The sequence below is a fragment of the Eriocheir sinensis genome, chromosome 48 (genome assembly GCF_024679095.1).
Source record: "Eriocheir sinensis breed Jianghai 21 chromosome 48, ASM2467909v1, whole genome shotgun sequence".
Lineage (NCBI taxonomy): Eukaryota > Metazoa > Arthropoda > Malacostraca > Decapoda > Varunidae > Eriocheir > Eriocheir sinensis.
Genome location: NC_066556.1, coordinates 7,018,535 through 7,042,904, shown reverse-complemented (window position 1 = coordinate 7,042,904; position 24,370 = coordinate 7,018,535). Strand labels below are relative to the sequence as shown.

Sequence of the window (24,370 nt, the reverse complement as noted above, 5' to 3'; positions counted from 1 at the left end):
TCTCTCTCTCTCTCTCTTCTCTCTCTCTCTCTCTCTCTCTCTCTCTCTCTCTCTCTCTCTCTCTCTCTCTCTCTCTCTCTCTCTCTCTCTCTCTCTCTCTCTCTCTCTCTCTCTCTCTCTCTCTCTCTCTCTCTCTCTCTCTCTCCCGGCGGAATATAATGATCCCTTTTGTCTTAATTTTCACACACTCATTATAAACTTTTTGACTCATTCCGCGTTCGTGCTGTTTTTTTCTCTTTTTCTTTCCCCGGGCGCTTGTGATTTAAAGGCTTGCATAAGTGAGAAAGGAGGAAAGTTTAAATTTTGGAGTCGTTTTAAGTTTTTTTTTTCTCGCGCGTGTGTGTGTCATTAGTCTCTCGGAAGAACACCTGATCCCTCATACTTTTTTCCCTCTTTCTTTCTTTCCTCCTTTCCTCTTGCTTCTCCTCCTCCATTACTCTCCTACCCATTTTTTTCCTTCTCTTTGTCTGTGTATATCCTTTCCTTTTTGCTGGCCTCCTCTCTACTACTGTTTCCTCCTCCTTTCTTTCTCTTTCTCCTTTTATTTTTCTCTTGGTTCTCCTCTCCCATTCTTTCCTTCTCCTTTCTTTCATTTCCTCTTGTCTTTCATCTTCCATTAGTTTCCTCCCCCACACTTTCCTTCTCCTTTCTCTTCCTCCCTCCTTTCCTTTCCTCTTGCATCTTTTATCCCACTTACTCCTCCTCTTCCTTTCTTCCTCCTTCCTTCTCTTTCTTCTTGTGTCTCCTCTCACATTTTCCTCTTCCTTTCCTTTCATTTTGCTTTTCTTTCCTCTTGTCTCCTCTCTCACTTTTTCTTCCTCTTTATTTCCTTCTCCTTCGTCTTCCTCTCGTCTCCCCTCTCCCTCTTTCCCTCCTTCTCCTTCGTCTTACTCTCGTCTCCTCTCTCACTTTTCTCCCTCTTTCCTTCCTTCCCTTTCGTCTTCCTCTCGTCCCCTCCTCTCCCTCTCTATCCATCACACTTCACAACTCTGATTTCATATTACCGACAGGAACTCGTGTGACAAATGAAGGCAACGCAACGTCACTTTCGCAACACCGCACCAAATTCAGTGTTTCCCGATATGGAGAGTTCGGAGGATGTGACGCAGACGAAGAGGCAGAGGAGTGAGTGAGCCGAAGTCTGCCCGTGCTGTGCCGAGATTGAAATCCTCGCCGAAGTGGTTCATAGTAGGAGAGAGTGAGAAGATAGATAGACAGATTGAAAAATTTATTAGATAGAACGATAGAGAGAAAGAAAGAAAGAAAGAATGAATGAAAGAAAAAGAAAGAAAGATGACTAGAAAAAAAGACGAGCGAGCAAAGAGAGAGAGAGAGAGAGAGAGAGAGAAAAGAGGAAACGTGCGAGATATTATCAGCTGTATTGGGTTTCATGTCCTGTTTGTATTTTTTTTTTTTCATTTTATGGCGTGATAAAGACGAAAACACAAAACTCTCTCGCTCTCTCTCTCTCTCTCTCTCTCTCTCTCTCTCTCTCTCTCTCTCTCTCTACCTGACTGAAAGGTATACGAGAGGAACATGATACAAAAACCACTTACTCTACACTTTACACCTTTGCCACACACTCTTCTCTCTCTCTCTCTCTCTCTCTCTCTCTCTCTCTCTCTCTCTCTCTCTCTCTCTCTCTCTCTCTCTCTCTCTCTCTCACTACCACCACCAACCCATTCTCTCACATTACTTCAGCTACAGATAACACTCAGTACTACAAACCACTCTTCCGATTCTTTCACTTCTATTTTCGTTGCTTCGTTCTTTACACCTCCAGAGAAGAGTGTTATTAAGTTCCTCCCTTCCACGATCGCTATAGACCAGGAGGGGGGTTCGAACGTGTGCCAGGTGCTCTTTACGTATAAGAATGAGCCGAGGACAGTAAAGGTAAAGCCTGATAAACTGAATCTTCTTCCATCCTTCTTTCCTCTTTCTCTCTCCTTTCTTTCTCCTTGCTTCCGTTTCCTCTTATTTCTCCTCTCCCGCTTTTTCCATCTCCTTTCCCTTCCTCCTTCCTGTCCTTTCATCTTAATTCTCTCCCATTATTCCCTTCTCTTCTTTTCTCTTCCTCAACTACAATACTCGACTCGTCTCACGTCACGCCGGCCACTTGCAACCCTTGAGTCCTGACGTCAGATATCAGTGTTTCTTAGTATCACGAGATGGGAGGAGAGTTATGAGGTGTGGAGGGACGGAGAGAAAGGGAGAGAGGGAGGAAAGGAGAGAGGGATGTAAGAGAAGGTGAATGGAAGGATGGTCTCAGTTAATCTTCCTCTTCTTCTTCTTCCTCCTCCTCCTCCTCCTCCTCCTCCTCTTCGTTTGGTCAGTTCATGCTTCAAGACTCACGGCCACTGACTCCTGTTTCTTCATCCTTCCATCCAGGTGGTGTAACGGGCGGACTATGAAGGAGGGGCAGAGGATGACAGGAAGACGGAAAAAGCGAAGGTAAGAAAGAAAGAAATTGAGGAAGATATGGAGGGTAAGACGAGAGGAAGGTAGTTTAATATGTGTACGATAAAGGAGAGGAAAAAGAGAAGATGAAGCCGGAAAGAAATAAGACAGGAAAGGAAGGAGAGGAAGGAAGATGAGGAGGAATGTGGTTTAACTGGTAGAAGTTGTAAGAGAAGAAGAGGATGACAGAAAGAAGCAAAGAAAGGAAGAAAGGGAAGGTAAGAGATAGATAGATAGATTGAAAAGTTGATTAGATAGAAAGATAAAGAAAGACTGAATGAACGAAAGAAAAAAGAAACAAAGAAAGGGAAGGTAAGACAGATAGATAGATAGATTGAAAAGTTGATTAGATAGAAAGATAAAGAAAGACTGAATGAACGAAAGAAAAAAGAAACAAAGAAAGAAACTAGGAAAAAATAAGAATAAGAAGGTGGTGAGAGGTGAAGAGAAGGTAGAAAGGAAGAAAGGGATGTATGAAGGACGTGAATAAAAGTAGGTAATGACAATAATAACAATAACAACAATAACAATGCAGGCTATTCATGTCAACCCATCGACTTCCTCCTTAATGAAACAAGAACGAGAAGAAGAAAGGAACGCAGAAAGAACGGGAATAGAGGTTGATGATAACAATAATAATAACAACAACAACAATAACAATGCACGCTATTCATGTCAATCCATCGACTTCCTCCTTAATGAAACCAGAACGAGAAGAAGAAAGGAAAGCAGAAAGAACGGGAATAGAGGTTGATGATAACAGTAATAATAACAATAACAACAATAATGATGCAGCTTATTCGTGTTAACCCATCGACTTCCTCTCTCATGGAACAAGGAGAGGCAACGAACTGCATGATAAAAAGAGTAACCGGATAGAGAAAGTAGACAAACCACTTTATTTTTCTCTCCACTTGCCTCACTCTCTTACTAAACACGTCGGTCAGTCACTCAACAAACAGACCGACAGACAGACAGATAGACCGGACCCAGAGAAAATTGAGTCAAGAATACGATTAGAAATAAAGCCGTATTTGGAGGCAGACGCACCATACTTCAAAATATACAAACAAAACAAAAAAGTAAACAAATCAATTCCATACAAGTAAAGAAAAAGAAAAGGATGAAGAGAAGAAACAAAACAGGTGGAAAAAAATAAGTAAGAAAGGAAAAAAGATAAAAAAAAAACCTATTGAGCATTTTAAAGAGAAACAAACATAAAAAAACAGAATATAAGGTTTATGATTACGTGTTTAAAAGCTCAGGATGACACAGCAACCGCCTTCACCCTCTCTCCCCCCTTCCCTCCACCCCCTTCACCGCTTCCTATGAACACCTGCCACCTGAAGACTTATGAAGGCAGTATGTCCTCAAAGCTTAGTTGCATACCTGTTTGACATGACCCCTGTAACGGGATACCACCTAACTGATGATGATGATGATGAAAGACGTAGAAAAGGAAGAACAAGAAAAAGAACAAGTACAAGATAAACACATGAATAAGAAAAAGAAGAAGCAGACGACTTAAAAGGTGGCGGAGACGTAACAGCGACGGCAAAGAAGAAGAACAAAGACAAGAACAACAAGAACAAGAAAAATAAGATGAGGGCAACAAAAAAATAATAAACACCAAGAACAAAACAAAAAATCACCCAAAACAACAACAGTGGCAACTCAGTAAAACAAACAAACAAACAAACAAACCAGAGAAAGAAGAAAACAAAAAACAGCAACAAGAAGGCAAGACGAAGACGAAGAAGAAAAAGAAAAAAATAGAAAAGAAAGGGAAAGGTGCCAACAAACAACTCACCTGGGCGTCAAACAAACAAACAAACAAACAAACCAGAGAAAGAAAAACAAAACAAAAAGCAAGAAAGCAATGCAAGGCGAAGAGGAAAAAGAAAAGAATAGAACAGAAAGGGAAAGGGACGCACAAACAATTCACCTGGGCGTCCTTTGTTCCCCCCCAGGTGAGTTGAGGGGCAATTAAGGCACCTGAGCGCAAGGTAACATTATAAGCACCTTGAAACGCTTCGTGGAGACGGAAGAAAAAATAAGAACGAGGACACACGAAGCAGGCACGACACACACACTCTCTCTCTCTCTCTCTCTCTCTCTCTCTCTCTCTCTCTCTCTCTCTCTCTCTCTCTCTCTCTCTCTCTCTCTCTCTCTCTCTCTCTCTCTCTCTCTCTCTCTCTCTCTCTCTCTCTCTCTCTCTCTCTCTCTCTCTCTCTCTCTCTCTCTCTCTCTCTCTCTCTCTCTCTCTCTCTCTCTCTCATTTTTTTTTTTCTGTCTATATTTATTTATTTATTTATTCATGTCTCCTTTCTTTTTCTCTTTTTTTCTGTTTTTACTTATTTATCTATCTATATTTTTCTCTCTCTCTCTCTCTCTCTCTCTCTCTCTCTCTCTCTCTCTCTCTCTCTCTCTCTCTCTCTCTCTCTCTCTCTCTCTCTCTCTCTCTCTCTCTCTCTCTCTCTCTCTCTCTCTCTCTCTCTCTCTCTACAAAAAAGATAAATAAAAGCAACACACTGATAAGATTTGAGTGCAAGGCTCACGATAATTATCTTCTCAAATATTTTTCATCCCTATACATCACCTCACACCTGTGCACACCTCAAATGGGACACACCTGAGCACTCTGCCCCCCCCACCCCCGCCCCTAACAGTTACCTCAGGGAGTATAAACCCCTTTTTTTCGCCTCCTGCTTACTCTTCTTTTTTTTCAAGGTTGCAGACATTAGAGTAAGCAGGAGGCAGAAAAAGGGGGCAAGCACTCCCTGAGAAACCTATTAGGGGCGGGGACAGAGTGCGCAGGTGTGTCCCGTTTGAGGTGTGCACAGGTGTGAGAGGGAAGGTATAGGTATGAGCAATAGATGAGAGAATAATTACAGGTACCGTGAACCTTCCATCTAAATCTTGTCCGTGTGCTATTTTTTTGGTCTTTTGGGGATCTTTTTTTTCTATTCCCAAACTCGATCATTTTCTTATTTAGTTATGGTCAACGTTCTACCTTTTTTTTTGGGGGGGGGTCCTTTTTGGTTCTCATTTCTATCCTCAAATTTTATCTTTTTACTGTATTTTCTTATATTTTTTTCCTGGCCTATCTCTAATTTCTCCAAGTCTTTCATTTCCATCGCCTTCATCATCCTATGCCATCTTTGGTCCTTATTTCTATTTCCAAACATTTTTTTTCATTGTATTTCCTTGTTTTTTTTTCACTTGACCTATCTCTAATTTCTCCTATTTTCTCCTTTCCATCTGCTTTAATATCTCGTGTCTTCATTGGCCTTCATTTCAACTACTAAACCCACTTTTTTATTTAATCTCCAGTTGTTACTTTTCTCTTTTACCTTTTTCTTCGTTTTCTTCTCTTACTGCCCTCGTCTACATCATTCCAGTCTTCATGAGGTACTTTACTTCCCTCATGCCCTTCATTCTTTTGCCCCGCCATTAATCTGATATCCTTCACCGACTTGTTTTTATCACCGAGTTTCTTTCCTCGTTCCGGGTACTACAATCCACTGCTACAATCACCTAACTACTTTCACCCCAACCCATACAATCACTTCTCCACTGCACTGGTTTAAATTCAATCCCTTCACACGGAGACTTTCTATTCCCTCTTCTATAAGCTCAAACAAACAGACAGGCGTAGTATCACCCCAGAATCATTTAGTCCACAACCATATCAACCCTTAACCTCTTTATCCCATCATTTATTCAACTTCAATCCTTTCACACGGACACTTTCTATTCCCTCTTCTATAAGCTCAAACAGACAGACGTAGTATCACCCCAGAATCATTTAGACTAGAACCACATCAACCCCTATACTCTTTATCCCAGCATTTATTCAACTTCAATCCCTTCACACGGACACTTTCTATTCCCTCTTCTATAAGCTCAAACAGACAAGCGTAGTATCACCCCAGAATCATTTAGTCCACAACCATATCAGCCTCTTTATCCCATCACTTATTCAACTTCAATCCCTTCACGAAATGTATCAAGACACCTCTCCATCCGAAATTGACCTCTCTTTTGGCTACTCTTTACTTTTTGGTTTTGTGGGAGCGGCGAGTAGCGGGCTTTTTTTTTTTTTACCCTTTTTGTTGCCCTTGAGCCGTATCCTTTGATGTAAAAAAAAAACATAGATTCCCTCCTTCACCTATACTCGCCCATAGAAAAGCATATGATCACCTTTTAGTCATTCAATTCACCCCCAGTTAAGCGAGTTTGTCACATGTCTAACCTAACCTAACCTAACCTAACCTTACATCACCTGCTACTTCTATTCCCTTTGTCCTTCTCCCCGCTATCCTTTATTTTACTTTCGCAACGAGTTCTCACATTTCTCCAGTCAACCTGCTACTTCTACTACCCCGTCACCCTTCCCTGCAGTCCCATATTCCACTTTCCCGACCTGTTATCAGCAATTCCCAGCCTGTTTGTTATTTTTCCTGTTTCCCGTTACCCTTCCACCCACTCCACCGCCTCCTCCTCGTCGCTCGTGTCGCCCAAACTTGCCATCCCTTCATCTTTCCCCCTCTATCCCACTACTTCCCAACCTGTTATCAGCAATTTCCAGCCTGTTTGTTATTTTTCCTGTCCCCGTCACCCTTCTCCCCACTCCACCGCCTCCTGCTTCTCGCTCGTATCACCCAAACTTGCCTACGACTTCTACAATCCCTTCAGCTTTCCCCCTCTATCCCACTACTCCCCAACCTGTTATCACCTTTACCCAGCCTGCCTGCTATACTTTTTCTATTCCTTTTCACTCTCTCTCCACCTCCTCCTCCTCCTCCTCGCCAAACTTGCCTACTATTTCTACTATCTCTTCACCTTTCCCCCGCTATCCCACTGTTTCCCAACCTGTTATCGCCTCTACCCAGCCTGCCTGCTATTTTTCCTACTCCCTTTCACCCTCTCTCCACCTCCTCCTCCTCCTCTCCACTCTCGCATCGCCCCAACCATTCAGGACCGTTTGCCGTTCCTATTCCCCCGCATCACGTAGCAGGAAAGGATCAATAAGGCTCGAGGACACAAAGCGCTCTATATTGCTTCAGAATCCCCTATTTAGAGCGCCCTACAACTGTAAAAAGGTTCCGATCCCTTGCCTCGAGGGGGACGTGGGCCCATAACACACTCGTTCTGCTAGAGAGGCTTGGTTTATGGCCGCGCCGGGAAGGGGAGCGAGTGATATGTAGGTGTTGACTTTGGTTCTTCCTTTATTTACCTCCCTATCTGCCTCTGTTTCTCTCTATCTATCTCTGTCTATCTATTTTTCTATCTATTTATCTATCGTAGTTAGCTGCCTTCATACAACCCACAGCGGTCCATCATTCTGTCATTCTCCTTTTTCTCTCCTCCTCTTCCTCCTTCTCCTCATCTTCCTCCTCTTCTTCCATCTGCCCTTCCCACTGCACCCAAACAAACTCCGATATGATAATGAGAGAGAGAGAGAGAGAGAGAGAGAGAGAGAGAGAGAGAGAGAGAGAGAGAGAGAGAGAGAGAGAGAGAGAGAGAGAGAAAAAAAAAATGAGGCGCGTCTACGTAAGTCCACGGTCGGGGTGAAAGCGAAGGCCGTGCACAGGATGAAAATTTGGTTGATTATTGTGCCACGAAGATTGTTGAGAATGAGAACGGGTTAGTTATTAGGGAGGCGGGCGTCCGTGTGTGTGTGTGTGTGTGTGTGTGTTATTATGTGCAAGCTATATTTTCTCGTGTTTCTGAATTGTTTTGTTAACGTCATTATATTTGAACTTTATTTAACAAGATGAGGTCAATAAAACTATCAATCCATCTATCTATATTTATCTATCTACCTATCTATCTATCTAACTGAGAGACTGCATGAGAAAGAAAGAAGAAAGAAAAAAATCAAGGAAAAAGAAAGGAGAGAAAAAAGATGGAAAGAATGAAAGGAAGAAAGAAAATCGAAAAGAATAAATTAAAGAAAGTAAGAAAGAGAGAGCGAGAAACCTAACACCTATACCTGCATGACCTTACCTGTGATAACTACCTGAGAAGACCACTTAAGAAGGTGAGGAGGTCAAGGGGGTTCAGCGTTTTCTTCCAGCACGTTTAAAGGTCCCGTTACAAAAGGTGAGACTGATGATAAAAAATAATTAGACTAACCCAAACAACCGACCTTCTGAATATTCACCCTAATTAATGAATGATGGAGGTAATATTAAAGGTGTCTCGTCTATTGAAGGAAACTATGAATTGCATTTAAATAAGGTAAAAAATGTATGTGGTCTATTTTTTATTTATTTTATCATTATGGATTCTAAGTTTGGTAAGAGGAGGATATGGAGAGGAGGAGGAGGAGGAAGAGGAGGAGGAGAATAGAAAGAGGAGAGGAAGAAAAAATAATGATCTTGTTAGGTTTTCTCGACTTGATTTCCCTCCATTATAGTCTCTCTCTCTCTCTCTCTCTCTCTCTCTCTCTCTCTCTCTCTCTCTCTCTCTCTCTCTCTCTCTCTCTCTCTCTCTCTCTCTCTCTCTCTCTCTCTCTCTCTCTCTCTCTCTCTCTCTCTCTCTCTCACACACAAACACACACACAAACACCTACAATTATAACAACAACCCTTCCCGGAACAAGAACAATCCGCCACAGCAAACAACAATGTCATTACCATCACAATCCCCATCATCGTCATCGTCATCATCATTGCGTCACCACCCACACGTTTCTCAGGACTCGTAACCGCAACTTTCCGGCTCTTAATCACTGACCACGAGCTTCACACACAAGGACGAGAGGGTGAAATAAGAATGAGAATGAGATGATCTACGTAATATTGATGATGCGTGGAATCGTGAAAAGCGAGGTTACTTGATTATAGAGAAGGTGTCCATTGCTATTACTGCTACTGGTGCTTCTACTACTACTACTACTACTACTGCTACTACTACTACTACTACTACTACTACTACTATTACCACCACCGCCACCGTCAGCCTGTCCTTTCTTTCTTGTTTTTACTTTCTCTCTCTCTCTCTCTCTCTCTCTCTCTCTCTCTCTCTCTCTCTCTCTCTCTCTCTCTCTCTCTCTCTCTCTCTCTCTCTCTCTCTCTCTCTCTCTATTTTATTTTCCTGTTACCCTTGACTAAGAATCGAAGGAAACAACAATAAAACCTTACAACACAAAACAAAAATGACACTTCGTAAAACAATAAACAATTTGACAAAAAAATACAACAAACAGACAAAGAAACCAGTCAACTAACCAACGACCCGTGCAACAAAATATAACCTAACGAACAAATATGATAAACAAAACAACTTAGTGAACAAAAAAAAATAACGTGGAAACAGGTTAACAAACTAACGAATCGTGCAAGAAATTATTAACTCGCTAACAAATACGATATAAATACCAACTTATTGAGAGAGAGAGAGAGAGAGAGAAAAAAAAACTAACGTGTAACTCATGATTAACACACACACACACACACACACACACACACACACACACACACACACACACACCTTTCTTTATCTCTCTCTCAATCATCTGCTTTTACTTTCCCTTTCCCTCTGACCTAAACTTAAATTAAATGTCACACCCAGAGGTCGAGCGAGACAAGCGTTGATATTTTTGACATTTTTCTTGGAAGCTCCAAAAAAAACATCCCGAGAGAAGTTTACAGATGGCGGTGCAGGTATATAAGAGACTGGATGCGACACCTGTAGAATCTGATCTTAAGTGGAAGGCGGTGGAAGAGGATTAGGAAAGATTTAATAAGGATACGCAACTCTTAGACGCGAGAGATGGGATGAAGAACGAAGGGGAATAGAAGGAGGTAGATAAAGAAATGGAACTATAAGATGCGAGAGATGGGATGAAGAACGGAGGGGAATAGAAGGAGGTAGATAAAGAAATGGAACTATAAGATGCGAGAGATGGGAAAGGAGACGAAGAGGAATAAGAAGAAGGAAGAACTGTATTTTTTTTTTACAGTAGAGGAGACAGTGCAAGGGCGTAAAATAAAGAGAAAACAATAATGAAAAAAAAGCCCGTTACTTACTGCTCCTAAATAGAGTAGAGTGACCAAAAAGAGAGAAGAAAATAAATCGGAAAATATTAATAACACAAAAGTCAGTCTCATCCCCTCTTCTTCCTTCACCTTGAGCTCTATACAATTAAAAGGACTTGAATAGTTAATTAAGAAACATAACTATAAAATGCGAGAGATGGGAAAAGAAACAGGGGAATAAAAGGAAGGAAAGGAAGTAATAAAACCAGAACAGCAGTAACAATAATAAAACTCAATTACTCAACCTCATTTTTTCCCTAACCTTGAGATCTATACAATTAAAGGGACAAGAACAAAAACATCACTAAAAACCACCATCGTTTGTCTTAATCGTTTTGCACTAGTGGATTCATGTGTTTTTTCTTTCCTTCTTTCTGTGTCTTTAACGTCAATGACTAACCCTCGGTGTGGCGTTTCCTGCTACTGTGTGATTCATCTCCGCTAAGCCACCGCTCTTAGGATTTCCCCTCAAGGCTGACAGTCCCCTCTGAGTTAAGGCATTTCCTCCTCCTCCTCCCCCTCCTGTTTCTTTTAAGTTTCCCCTCTCTCGTGAGCATCGTTATCGCCCTTCCTCTCCTTCCCCTAATCTACGACACTCATAAGTACACCCCATGTCACTTCTCCCAACCCTCTCCCCACCCTGCACCCCATCCCTCTCCTTCTCCAGTGCCCTTATCCTTCCTTCTATACTCCTCCCCTCACCCCTGCAGCCCTCCACACTTCTTCTCCCCACCCTGCACCCCATCCCTCTCCTTCTCCAATGCCCTTATCCTTCCTTCTATACTCCTCCCCTCACCCCTGCAGCCCTGCCCTTATCCTTCCTTCTATACTCCTCCCCTCACCCCTGCACCCCTCTACACCTCTTCTCCCCACCCTGCACCCCTTCCCTCTCCTTCTCCAATGCCCTTATCCTTCCTTCTATACTCCTCCCCTCACCCCTGCACCCCTCTACACCTCTTCTCCCCACCCTGCACGCCTTCCCTCTCCTTCTCCAGTGCCCTTATCCTTCCTTCTATACTCCTCCCCTCACCCCTGCAGCCCTCTACACCTCTTCTCCCCACCCTGCACCCCAATCTGCCCCATCCCTTCCTTCTCCCCTCCCCCCCCCCCCCCACCCTCTACACCTCTTCTCCCCACCCTGCACCCCTTCCCTCTCCTTCTCCAATGCCCTTATCCTTCCTTCTATACTCCTCCCCTCACCCCTGCAGCCCTCCACACTTCTTCTCCCTACCCCTCGTCTCTTCATACCTTCCTTCTTTCTATCCCCTCACACCATACCACTTCTCCTAAGCTTCACCCCACCCTTTGCACCCCTTTCCTCCCTTTCTCCCCCAGCCATCTTCTCTTTCTATTCCTCCACCAGTCGTTGCATCCTTCCCCCTATTCCTTAACCCTATGCCACTTCTCTCAAGCCTCTCTCCACCCCTACACCCCTTCCTCCCAAGTTCTCATCCCTTTCTACCCATGCATCCTTCCTCCTACCCCGTCATCCTTCCCTGCCCTCCTCCTCCAGCCCCAGCATCCTTCCTTCCACCCCCTCACCCTTCTCCCTCACCCTGTCGAGTTCACAAGCACCGCCCTAATCTCACAGCCACCTAACCCACACCTCTCAGATAACCTCTCCTCCTCCTCCTCCTCTTCCTCCTCCTCCTCCTCCCGACACTTGACAATACACAAGCACCCAGCCTCCCTGTCCTCCTCTCCTCCTCCTCTCCCTCCTCCTGCATCCTGTCCTTTCCATCTTATCCCTTCCCTCCCCTCTCTCTCCCCCCTCGTCCAGGTAACCACAACCTTACCTTGAGACACACACAAAGGACGCACGTTACCTGTTTTAAGACAATTACCGTTGCCAGGTGAGTTCTAATTAAGGAAAGGTGAGGGAAGGAACAAGGGGAGCAGGAGTGTGTCTGTTCATTCTCGTGTTACTGATCTGTGTGTGTGTATGTATGTATGTATGTGTGTGTGTGTGTGTGTGTGTGTGTGTGTGTGTGTGTGTGTGTGTGTGTTAGCCATGAAGAAGTGGACGGAGTTTCCTATTAGTCATCCCTCAAGCGGCAAAGGAGGAGAGGAGGAGGAGGAGGAGGAGGAGGAGGAGGTATAGAGAAGCGAGAGATCCGAGATGGAGAAGAGATAAAGTACAAAAATAGAAGAGGACGAAGAACAAGAACAATAAAAGTAACAAAATGATGAAAGAGACGAGGAAAAGAAAAAGAAAAGAAAAGGAGAGAAACAAAAAAGAGGAAGGGAGCAGCCAGTGTGGAGACCCAGATGGAGACGGGGACGGCGGGGAAGGAAGGGCAGGAGGGAACCACTCTGGAAAACCATATTTGGCACTCACCCCAAAACTGGACCCTGACAATTACTTACCTTTAACGGGACATGAGACTGACACACACACCCTTCAATGAACCTCTCCCCTGCTTCCCTCTCCCCTCCCTTTCCCTTCTCTTCCCTCTTCTCTCTTTTACCCTCTCCCCTCCCTTTCCCTTCTCTTCCCTCTTCTCTCTTTTACCCTCTTCTTTCACTTTCCCTTCTGCTCTCACTTTCCCTTGTCTTCTCCCCCCCTCTCCCCTCCCTTTCCCTCCTCTTCCCCCTTCTCTATTTTTCCCTTCTCATTCACTCTCTCCTCTTCCTTCCTCCTTCTTCTCCCTTCACTTTCCCTTCTATTCCCTCTTCTCTCACTTTCCTTTCTCTCTCTCTCTCTTCTGTCTTGTTTCACTTTCCTTCCTCTTTCTCTCTTCCCTCTTCTCTCTTTTTCCCTCCTCTTTCACTTTCCTTTCTCTCATTTTCCCTTCTCTTCTTTTCTCCCTCCCTCTCTCCTCATTTTCCTTCCTCTTCCCCTCTTGCATCTCCTCTCAGTTTTCTCTTTCTTCCCCTTCAATCTCCCTTCTCTTTCCCTGCTTCCTTTCTCTTTTTTTCTCTCCCTTCACTTTCTCTTCTCTTTCCTTTCTCTCCCCTGCCTCCCTCTCCCCCTCACTTTCCCTTCTCCCATCTCCTTCCTTTATCCCTTCCCCTTGCACTTTGTTCATTCCTCTTCCGACTGGTTTAGAGAAAGAACGGGATAGGGGAGAGTAAGAAAAGGAGAGCAGAAGGAGGTAAATAAAACGAAGAAAGGAGGAAAAGAGGAGAAAAGTGGAAGATATGAAGACAAAGTGAGGCAGGTAACACAAGAAAACATGGAGAGAAATACTAATAAAAAAGTAGAGAAGAAGGGGAGGAGGGGAGGAAGAAAAGAAGAAGAGATAAGAAGGTAAAAGAAACAGTTAAAGAAGAAGGTGGATGAGAAAGGAAATTTGAAGGGCGATACTAAAACAAAAATAGGCAAAAGAAGAAAAAAGGAGGGAGGAAAGGAAGAACAGGAAGAAAAGTGGAAAATAAGAAAGTAAAAGAAACACTAAAAGAAGGTGAGGTGAATGAAAGAGGAAAACTGAAGGACGTTATAAAAAAAGAGTAAAAATGAGAGAGGGGAGGGAAAAAAGCGGAAGATAAGGAGGTGAATTAAAGAGCAGTAAAAGGAGGTAATGAAAGGAAGTAGGTGAATGAGGATAATTGAAGGGCAACAAAAAAAGGTAGATAAAAAGAATGAAAGAGGCGGGAAAATGAGAAAAATTAGAGGTCGGTATAAAAAGTATAGATAAACAGTAGTAAGAAAAACCTGGGCAATTAAACCTGAGTGGGACAAAGTAGCCATAAACGGGGGGGGGGGGGGGGGTGCAAATAGGAAGGGTCACACGAGGAAAGGGAAAGTGAGAACCGGAGGGCTGAAGGTCAAAGGTTATGGACGATGCTTGAATAGATTAACGCCAACGAAAAACTGGACGGGGAAATAGGAAAAAAGTTGAAATGCTTCGTGTAGTATTGGACGCTAGCATCTGTCTAACGTGCATGAAAAAGGAATAACAGAGAAACTAAAGGATATATAAGAAAGAAAGAGAGAACGAGTTAACATATGATAAAAGTGTAAACAGAAAAGAACTGAAAAATATATAAAAAAAAGTTTGTTTGAGGTATTGGGTGTAGCATTTCTTTAACCAGCATGAAAAATAGGAATAACAAGAGAAACTAAAGAAAAGAAAGGAAGGAAGAGTAGTTAAGAGATGATGACAAGAGTGAAAACGGAACAGAACAAAAAAAAAAAGGAATGTTTGGAGTACCTTAGAGTAGCATTTGTTTAACCTGCATGAAAAATAGGAATATCAGAGAAACTAAACGAAGAAAGGAAGAAAGGGGGAACGAGTTAACAGATTATGACAAAAGTTTAAGCAGAACAAAGCTGAAAAAAGGATGTCTGGGGTATCGGGTGGTAGCATTTGTTTAACCTCCATGAAAAATAGGAATAACTGAGAAATTAAACGAAGAAAGGAAGAAAGGAGGAACGAATTAACAGATTATGACAAAACTTTAAGCAGAACAAAGCTGAAAAAAGGATGTCTGGGGTATCGGGTGGAAGCATTAGACTAACCTGCATGAAATAGAGGAATAACAAGAGAAACTAAAGGGAAGAGGGGAAGAAAGAGAAAAAAATAAACAATGACAAAGTGGAAAACAACAAAGCAGAAATAAAGAATGTCTGGGGTATCGGGTGGTAGCATTAGACTAACCTTCATGAAAAATAGGAATAACAAAAACTAAAGCGAAGAGGGGAAGAAAGGGAGAAGAGTTAACAGATTATGACAAAACAGAAAACAAAACAGAAGAGAGAAAACAAAAGAATGCATGTTTGAGGTATTCGACGCATAAAGGAATAGCACTAACAGAGACACTAAAGGAAACATAAGAAAGAAAAAGAAAGGGTTAACAGTTTGGCAATGGTGAAAACAGAACAAAAAAAACATGAAAAAAGAATGTTTGAGGTATATTGGACGGCGCCATTTCTCTTACTTGTATGAAAAAAAATAACAGCAACAAACACTGAAGTAAATAGAGAGAGAGAGAGAGAGAGAGAGAGAGTAAGCAGTTTATGGTAAGAGGGAAAACAAACAGAAGAGGTAAAAAGAAAAAAAAAAGAGGTACGGGGTAATGGATGGAAGCATTTGTCCAACCTGCTTTTAAATAACAGAGAAACTAAAGCAGAGAGACCGACATAAAAGAGAGAGAGTAAACTGCTTATGACAACAGTAGAACAAACACACACACTCACATTCAGTACAATCCCCTTTCCACTCCCTCTGCTCCCCTTACCCCTCCCGCCCTTAATTTATGTTGGTAAAAATCAGGTTACTTACACGGGTTCGCTACTGACCTCAACTCTACCCCCCTAACATACCCTACCCCATCACCTCGCCCCCACACCCCCCTTCCCCCAGCATGCCCCCTTACATTTCCCCACAGTCCCCCAACTAACATAACCCATACTTCTTCCCCTTCTCTAACATCCTAGACCATCCCATCATTCCACCGCAGTCTCCCAACTAACCTAACCCTCCCACCTCTTCCCCTTCCCCTTACATCACCCACCCCACAACTAATCCAACCCCCACCTCTTCCCCTACCTAAGGCAATCCCCCCCCACCCAACTCCCACCTTCTTCCTCTTCCCCAGCACCCCCAGGCCCACCACCTCACTTCAGCCCCCCATCTGACCTAACACCCCCCTTTCTCCTCCTCCTCTTCCTCTTCCCGTTCCCTGACCCTCTCGGACTCTACCTCCTTCCAAATGTCAGTCCTCTGCGTCCACTCTCACCGTCCATGTCGCTCCACGTGTACTCTTGTTGATTTTTTGTTGCTGTTTGTTGTTGTTGTTGCATATGAGAAGGATAACAACGCGAGTCTGACTATGAATGTAAATAAACGTTACTGTATTCCAAATGACCCATGAGCGAATTTATTGATGTTTCTGTACTTAGTGTTCCTCTATTTTTTATTTTTTCACCATTGTTATAAGATACGAATCAGGTAGAGAGGGAGGAATGCAGACACTAAGCCCTATAAGCTGTTCTTGCATGTTAACGGGGAAAAAATCAATAAAGGAGGTCACAGAGGTTTAACTGAATCATGGTTCAGCAAAACAACCAAAGAAAAAATCATATATCTGTGAACTTTAGTCTTGTTTTTCTCTTTTTGTTAAGCTAAATGCTACGAGGTAACGGGGAGGAGCAGGTCAGGTGTGGTGGGCGAGCCAAGGCCTTCTAATAGTGGGCACAGCCTCCTCTACTTCTTGCCAGCCTACCTGCCCTTTCCCAACCTACCTGGCCTTTCCCAGCCCACCTGCGAGCCCCAAGCCCCGTCAACAGGTGTTTGGGGGTCCTCGTTCTCAGCCCTGCCCACTGACCGCCCCCGCACGCTTCCTGGTCTGTCTTTAGCCTCATCGTCGCCCGAGTGCCAAGGCGGGTCCGTGGGTGCGTGTTTTCCCCTACACTGACTATAAACAAGGAGCAGGCATCGGACGCTCTTACTTGCACGTGAAAACCATCCCTAGTATTCAGACTCTTAAGATAGACCGTCCCTGAACGCGAAGACCATCCGTAGTGGTCAGCTATAAATCCAACCTTCTCTGTTCCTAAAAAAAACATCCGTTGTATTCTAAACCCTCAAGCTAGACTGTCCCTATTCAAGAAAATCACCCATAATATTGTAAACCCTTAATATAGAAAATCCTTGACCGTAGAATCCTTCCTAGTAATGTAAACCCTAAACCCGACCTTCCCTGTACGTAATAAACATCCATAGTATACTAAACCCTTAAAGCAAACCGTCCCTGCCCATAGAAACCATTTAATAATCTGGACCTTGAACCCGATCTTCCCTGTACACGTGAAAAACATCCGTAATATTATAAACTCCTAACCCGACTTTCTCTGCACGTAAAAGCCATCCACAATATACTAAACCCTTGACCTAAACCGTCCCTGCCCATAGAAACCATTTTATAATCTGGACCTTAAACACGATCTTCCCTGTACACGTGAAAAACATCCGTAATATTATAAACTCCTAACCCGACTTTCTCTGCACATAAAAAACATCCATGGTACATTAAATCCTCCAGAAAGACTGTTAAACCATCCATACGTATGCGAGCAGAGTGCGCTTGTCGACGTAATTGCAGCCGAAGGTTTATGGTTTATTTTGTTAATGGAAGGGACCCCCTCTCTGTTTATTGGTTCATTTACGTTTTCGTGTATATATTGCAGTGAAATATCATGGTACCTTGTTTAACAGATGTTGCCTCCTTTATTTGTGGCCATTCCTTTTATCTATTTATTTTCTTGTTTTTATTTTATTTTTTATTGTTCGGTCAGTCAGAGTTATTTGTTACGCAGGGTTATTTGTTTATTTCTATTTCTTATTTGTTATACGTGTTAAACCATCCATCGTCTTCAACCCAATCAACACCATCTTCCCTGAACGTGAAAATCTCTTAACCCCAGACACAGAGCTTTCACGCCTTATTTTCACCTTTAATTAGACTACCTGCCGCTTTCTACGGTCTTTTACAGGTGTCCCTTTGCCTAGGCGCGACGTCTTGGCCGGAAAACACCGTAAATCATCAAAACCCGCTACAGGAACTTTCACCCATCACGCTCGCCGTTAATTAGAGCCAACCTGCGGCTCTTTCAGGTGCCACACAGGTGCTCCTCGGGGCGGGGAGACATCTCGGCCGGTACCATTGTGAACCTGCTACTTCCTCCCCCCTCTCCCCCAGGTCCAGTGTTACCAGGTTATCGTACTCAGAACATTGCACTAATCGGTTTCAGGCCCCAAAAAACTGTCGTACCCGCACAAATACCGATACCATATGAGATTTATTGTTAATACCGATAATTGTTGATGTTTTATAAGATAATTATAGGTTAGAACATTGCATTTATCGGTTTCTGACCCCATGGTTGGTATTATAAGACACTTTCGCCTCTCACATCAGCTATTTCTAAAGGTCAAAGAGGGAGTCATAAAACTACTCCTGGAAATGCCCTCAACTCCTACGAAAACCTTGTCAAATATGTGTTCTTGGGCGGCGAAATGTCTTATAATGCGACCCCAAAACTTTCGTACTCACACAAATAACGATACCAAATTAAAGTTATTATTAAAACCGAAACTAATTGATGCTTTTTTATTGCCTTGATCAGTTTCAGACCCAAAAACTTTCGTACTCACACAAATAACGAAACCAAATTAAAGTTATTATTAAAACCGAAACTACCTGATGCTTTTTTATTGCCTTGATCAGTTTCACACCCAGAAACTGTCGTACTCACACAACAAACGATACCAAATTAGTGTTAAAACCGATAGTTATTGATATTTCTTCCGATAGTTTCGTGTCAGTAACCGGAAAATAGAATGCGCTGAGTACGATAACCTTGCAACCCCGCCCCAGCACAGCAACCCCAGCAAGCAGCGAGACGCACCTTCACCGAGCAGCGAACGCGGATTCTGGGCCACGTGGACACAGCAAGAACAAGTTTGGTGCTGAAAGTGAAACCGCCCACGACCGCCGACCTGTGGCAGGGCGGCGGCGACGACTCTACCTGCCCGTGCTACCTGGCTGGCTACCTGTACGGACATCACCTGGCCATGTAAACACCTTTCCAGAAAACATGTAGACGAGGAGGAATTAAAATGGTGAAACAAAAATACGAGTTGTTGAAAAAGATAATATACCGAAACAGCCCAATGAGAAGGGAGTAAAACACTAATATAAAAATACGAGTTTGTGGAAAAGAGGAAAAAAACGAAAACGCATAGACAAAGAAGAAGTAAAACAGAGAAATACGATTGATTATTGGGGCGTTTTATCTTGGCGCCGCAATTGCAGGGTCATACGGCTATACGAATTTTTGGAGAAGAATCAAGACCGAAAACGCAGACAAGAAAGTAAATCAATGAAATGCGTAAGAACTGTTGGAAAGGAAACCGAACATCCACACAAGAACAGTCGAAAAAGAGAGAAAAAAACAAGTGGAGGTCGTTGCAAATGCTATCTCTCTGACCCTCAACAGCTACCCGACTCCTCCGTGGGGGGGCGCAGGATTCTTAGCAGGACTCACCTCCTCTCTGGACATGTCGTAGCTATCAGACACCTTGGGCATCCTTCCTTCCCTCTGGCACACACTACAGCGGCAAGCACTCCCCTCTCAGCGTCCTTTGCGGCTTGGGTTGTGTCACTCTACTCTCACTCTCACGTCAACTCTCCATCGTAAGGAACCAAAGGAAAGAGTCCACGGCCTGAGCCAAGTGCGGGAGGGAGCGGGACGGGAGGCAAGGGGGAGAGTGAGGAGCGGCACACTTCCCCGTCCTCACACACTGGCTGCCGGAGAGACACTGGCGTCTGGCAGGTGAAGTGACGTGAAGGCCGCTCACTCCCAGACCCCGACCACCACCACCTTCACTCTCTCAGGCCCCCTCCTCCGCCGCCCCCTTCCCTTCCTCCACAGCGGCAGGGCAAGGCAAGACAGGGCACGACCGAGAGAGAGAGAGAGAGAGAGAGAGAGAGAGAGAGAGAGAGATAGCCAGCAGGTCAGGGTCAGGTTTGGGACACGACTCAGTCCAAGCAAATAAAAAGGAATGATGTGTACTTGATATTCTCCGTCGCGAGAGAGAGAGAGAGAGAGAGAGAGAGAGAGATTTATACGGCCGCTCCCCTCTTTATCAGCTTCCAACACAGCGAACAACAGCACGAGCCCTCCACAGAGCGTAACCTTCCCATCCTCACTCCCAGCCCTCATCCCCTTCGCCTTCCCATCCACTCACGCGCCTATACGCCCACTCAGCCCCACCCACCATACAAACATTCTAACCTACCCCTACATACCCATACTTCCATCCATGTTCCCATCACCTTCCTTCACCCATTCACACCCATCCACACACACACACGTACACACACACACACGTCCCTTCACCTCCCCCATACCACCCCGTACCCACTACCCATTCCCACCCACCAACACTCCCAAACATCAACTTCCTTCACCTCTCTATACACTCACACGCCCCTTCTTCTCACCCATACCCACTACCACTATCCACTCCCTCCCAACAAAACACTCGACACCCACCCGCCACTCCCCATCCCCCCCAAAACTAAACAGAGGACCAGACATCACAAAACCTTGACGCCACACCAAGGCCACGGATACAAGAGGGGGAGGTGGGGGGGATGGGGGGGGTGAATGTGGGTCAATCAGCTGTTGGTTTCCACGATGACAGCGATGGACAGTTTTTCGCGTCCAGCCCAACAAACGTTTAACCAGGGCCAGTCTTACAGTCCAGTACAGCACGTTTGTAAGCTCCCCAACCAAACACGACGAAAATTCCTTGTATAGTGGTTTTTTTTTTTTTTTTACAGCAGAGGAATCCGTTCAAGGGCATAATAAAAGGTAACAAATGTGAAAAATAAAACACTGTACAAGGAATTTTCGTCGTGTTTAGTGTTTGGTTGGGGAGCTTACAAACGTGCTGTACTGGAATGTAAGACTGGCCCCAACCCCCACAGTCATAAGTACCGCCAAGGAGTCCCCAGTAGTCCCCAGTCCCCAATACCGCTATGAATTCCCAGTCAGCCACCGTCCCCAAGAGTCGCCAGTTGTCCCCTGCAGTGTGAATGTCAAGATGTTTTACTCCACTTTCGTTCATTTTCTTCCGATTCTTACTTTTTATTGCTTGATTTATTGTTTATTTATATTTATTTGTGTTATTTATTTATCTATTTGTTTTATTTATTTATTTATTTATTTTTCTATTTTTTGCTTTTTGACTGTACCGATTAACTTTTTGGGGGGAAGAGGAAAGGAGACACCAAGGGCAAAAAAAGAAAAAAAAGAGTAAACAAACAAAAAGACCCGATGTTTAAAATGGTCACACAGGCAGAGTTAAATACATTCTTCCAATTATTTTTTCTCTGTTGACACGTTGTTTGTCCACGTTTAAAAGCAAAAGGAATGCAAGACTAACCTCACCTTCCGTATTATTCTTGTTTCGCCATATTCTCCATCTCTTTTTTTGTCATTTCTGTCCTTCATGAAGACGCGAGCGGTGGAAAAATATCTTCTCTCGTGTGTGTGTCGCAAAGCAGACTCCGGAGCGCTGCCTGTCGAACGAGGATGACGGGAAGCGGAAATACCTTCGTGCTCGCTGCGCAGAACTCACCGGGGAAATGAAAATCGAGGGAAATGAAAAGAAAAAATAGTTATTCTTCCTGCTCTGACGTATATGGAACTCGTGTGAAAATCGGATCGGGCGTTGATGAGGTTTTTTTTTTTTTTTTTTTTTGTTCTTTATGCACGATGTCGCCTCACTAACAAAAAAAATAATAGCAAATAACGTGGAAAATAAACAAGAAATTACAGCGACTGACAAAAAGAAATAACATGTGGCAAGTACAAATAAGTAGGTAAATCTGAGTGAAAAATAAGCCTCACTAACAAAAAAAAAAAATAATAACAAATAACATGGAAATAAACAAGAAACGGAGAAATTAGAGCGACTGACAAGAGAAATAACATGTGACAAATAGAAATGACCAGGTAAATCCGAGTAAAAAATATGCCTGACTAATGGGACAAAAAAAATAACAAATAACATGGGAGTAAACAGGAAACCCCGCGCGAGAAATTAAAGCGACTGACTAAAAGAAACAGCAAGTGGAAAATAAAGATATATAAGTAGGTAAATCTGAGTAAAAAATAAGGCTGACTAATGGGATAAAAAATAACAACAAATAACATAAATAAACAAGAAAGCTCGCGTGAGAAATAACATATAACGAATATAAACAAGAAAGTTAACCCAAGTAAGAAGTGAAAGGCGAACTAACAGAGGAAAAACAAATGACGAATATAAATAAACAAGTGAACCAAAAAAAAGAAGTAAGAGATTGACTAACAGGAAAATAACACACAATAAAAAGAAGTAAGAAAGTAAACCTGCGTAAAAAGAAGTAAAAGGCTGATTAACTGAAGGATAACAAATAACAAATAAATAAACAACTAAACCTAAAAAATAAGTAAGAGATTGACTAACAGGAAAATAACACACACAAAAAAGTAAGAAAGTAAACCTGCGTAAAAAGAAGTAAAAGGTTGATTAACTGAAGGATAACAAATGACAAATATAACTAAACAAATAACCCTGCGTAACAAACAAGCCTGACTCACCGAAAAAAAAAGCAAATAAACAGATAAAAGAAATGGACACAAATAAAGGAGGCAGCATCCATTAAACAAGGTACCATAATACTTCACTGCAATATAGAAACGAAAAAATAAATGAACCAATAAACAGAAGGGGGCGGGGGGGGGGGGCGGATTCCATTAACAAACTAAACCCATAAACCTTCGCTGCAATTACGTCGACAAGCGCACTTTACTCACATACGTTCCACCAAGCTTTACAACAACAAGCAACAAGTAAAACACGCAGAAACATCACCCAGTACAGCCCTGACCCAGTATACGCGTTCGCAACCCGAGAGTGTGCGAGCGAGTGGGCGAGTGTCCGAGGAGGCGAAATAGTTCCCAGGCACCTTCCTCCTATTTTACCAGATCGAGGACTCACATGGGGATTATTTTTCCTGTTAGTCTCCGGGTGTTTGAGCTGGATGAGGACGAAGATAGGGACTTTCATACACACACACAGATGAGTTTGTTTTTTCTTCATCTCATTCACCAACAACATTCAGTCCTTCACCATAATGATTTTTTTACGGCATAGGAGGCAGCTCAAGGGCAATAAACAAAAGAGAACAACAAAAAAGCCCGTCAGACGCTGCTCCAACAAAAGAAAACAGAACGAGAGACTAAAAGAGAAGTCAACCCCGCGTGGAGAGGTGTCTGATACTCTCCTCTTGCAAGAAAATTTTCCTTGCATGTTCCTTCTATGTTTAAGGCTGTTGTTTATGTCACACGAAGACGAAGCAATAAATACGCAAAGAAAACACAAAGAAAACTGGTTCCGCTCATTCAGGCCACCCGCTTAGTATTTATCTATTCGCCTAATCGATCGGTAATGAATCAGAACAACTAGTTACGCATACCTGGATGGAGCAGAGGAGAACTTTGGGGCAGTCTATCCGTGTTGCTTGAATAAGTTGGGCGGTATAAAATAAATTCGGCAGTATAAACAATCGAATACGTTGGATAGTATGGAAAACTAAATAAGCTGGAGAGTTTGAAAAATTAGGTAAGCTGGGTGATATGAGAGATAAGTTTAAGTTGGGTGGTCTAAAAGATAAGAAGAAGGGCAGTTACGTATGAAATTTGAATAAGTAGGAAGATATGAAAATTTGATAAGACGGGCGATATAAAGGAAAATCCCGTTCAATTAAGTTGGGGTTGAGCGGTTTTAAAATTTTGTTATATGAAGTTGGGCAATATAGAAATTTTGCTCGAATAAGTTGGGCGATATAGAAAAAAAATCGCGTAAGTTGACCAGTGTAAAAAAAAATGTTCGCTCAAATTGGGCGAAATAAAAAAATGTTCGCATAAGTTTGGCGGTATAAAAATTCTCCTCCTCGTGGAACTTTGCTCGAATTTCTGTATACAAATTAATACAATCCAGGATCAAGTTATGCGACTGAGAAAGCAAAATGGAATCGGATGCTTTTAAAGGGACGAGCCGTGTGTAGCCTTTCTCCTTTTTTTTTTATTTATTATGGAGGCATTTCTGCACTTCTTAAATAATGTCGTGTGCAGCTTTAGTCTTCACATATATTTTTTTTTAATCAAGGACAAGTTTCTGACCTTTTTAAATAGCCTCACTTCTATAGTTTAAATAACCACATACAAATATTTTCCGGAACAATGCTTTCCTTTAATGCTGATAATTGTTTTAGTTTTCGAATGCAAGACATATTTTCCTCTCTAACTGCCTAACTTTGCAACCATTTTACAGTTTTAACGCCTCCACTTCCCGTATATATAT

General features: G+C 43.0%; 1 protein-coding gene across 4 annotated transcripts in view; it reads right to left on the bottom strand.

Annotated features, from left to right (window-relative positions):
* Positions 1–24,370, bottom strand: part of LOC126981527 (prolyl endopeptidase FAP-like) — a 112,285-nt gene that overhangs the window by 35,402 nt on the left and 52,513 nt on the right. Inside the window, exon 1 of one of the 4 annotated variants that reach the window (XM_050832717.1) lies at positions 19,498–19,778. The exons of the other annotated variants lie outside the window; for them this stretch is intronic. Within the exon in view, the coding sequence (XP_050688674.1) occupies positions 19,498–19,539 (42 nt within the window). The 5' untranslated portion in view covers positions 19,540–19,778. Of the gene's footprint in view, positions 1–19,497; positions 19,779–24,370 lie in introns of those variants that run through there. 4 annotated transcript variants of the gene reach the window in all.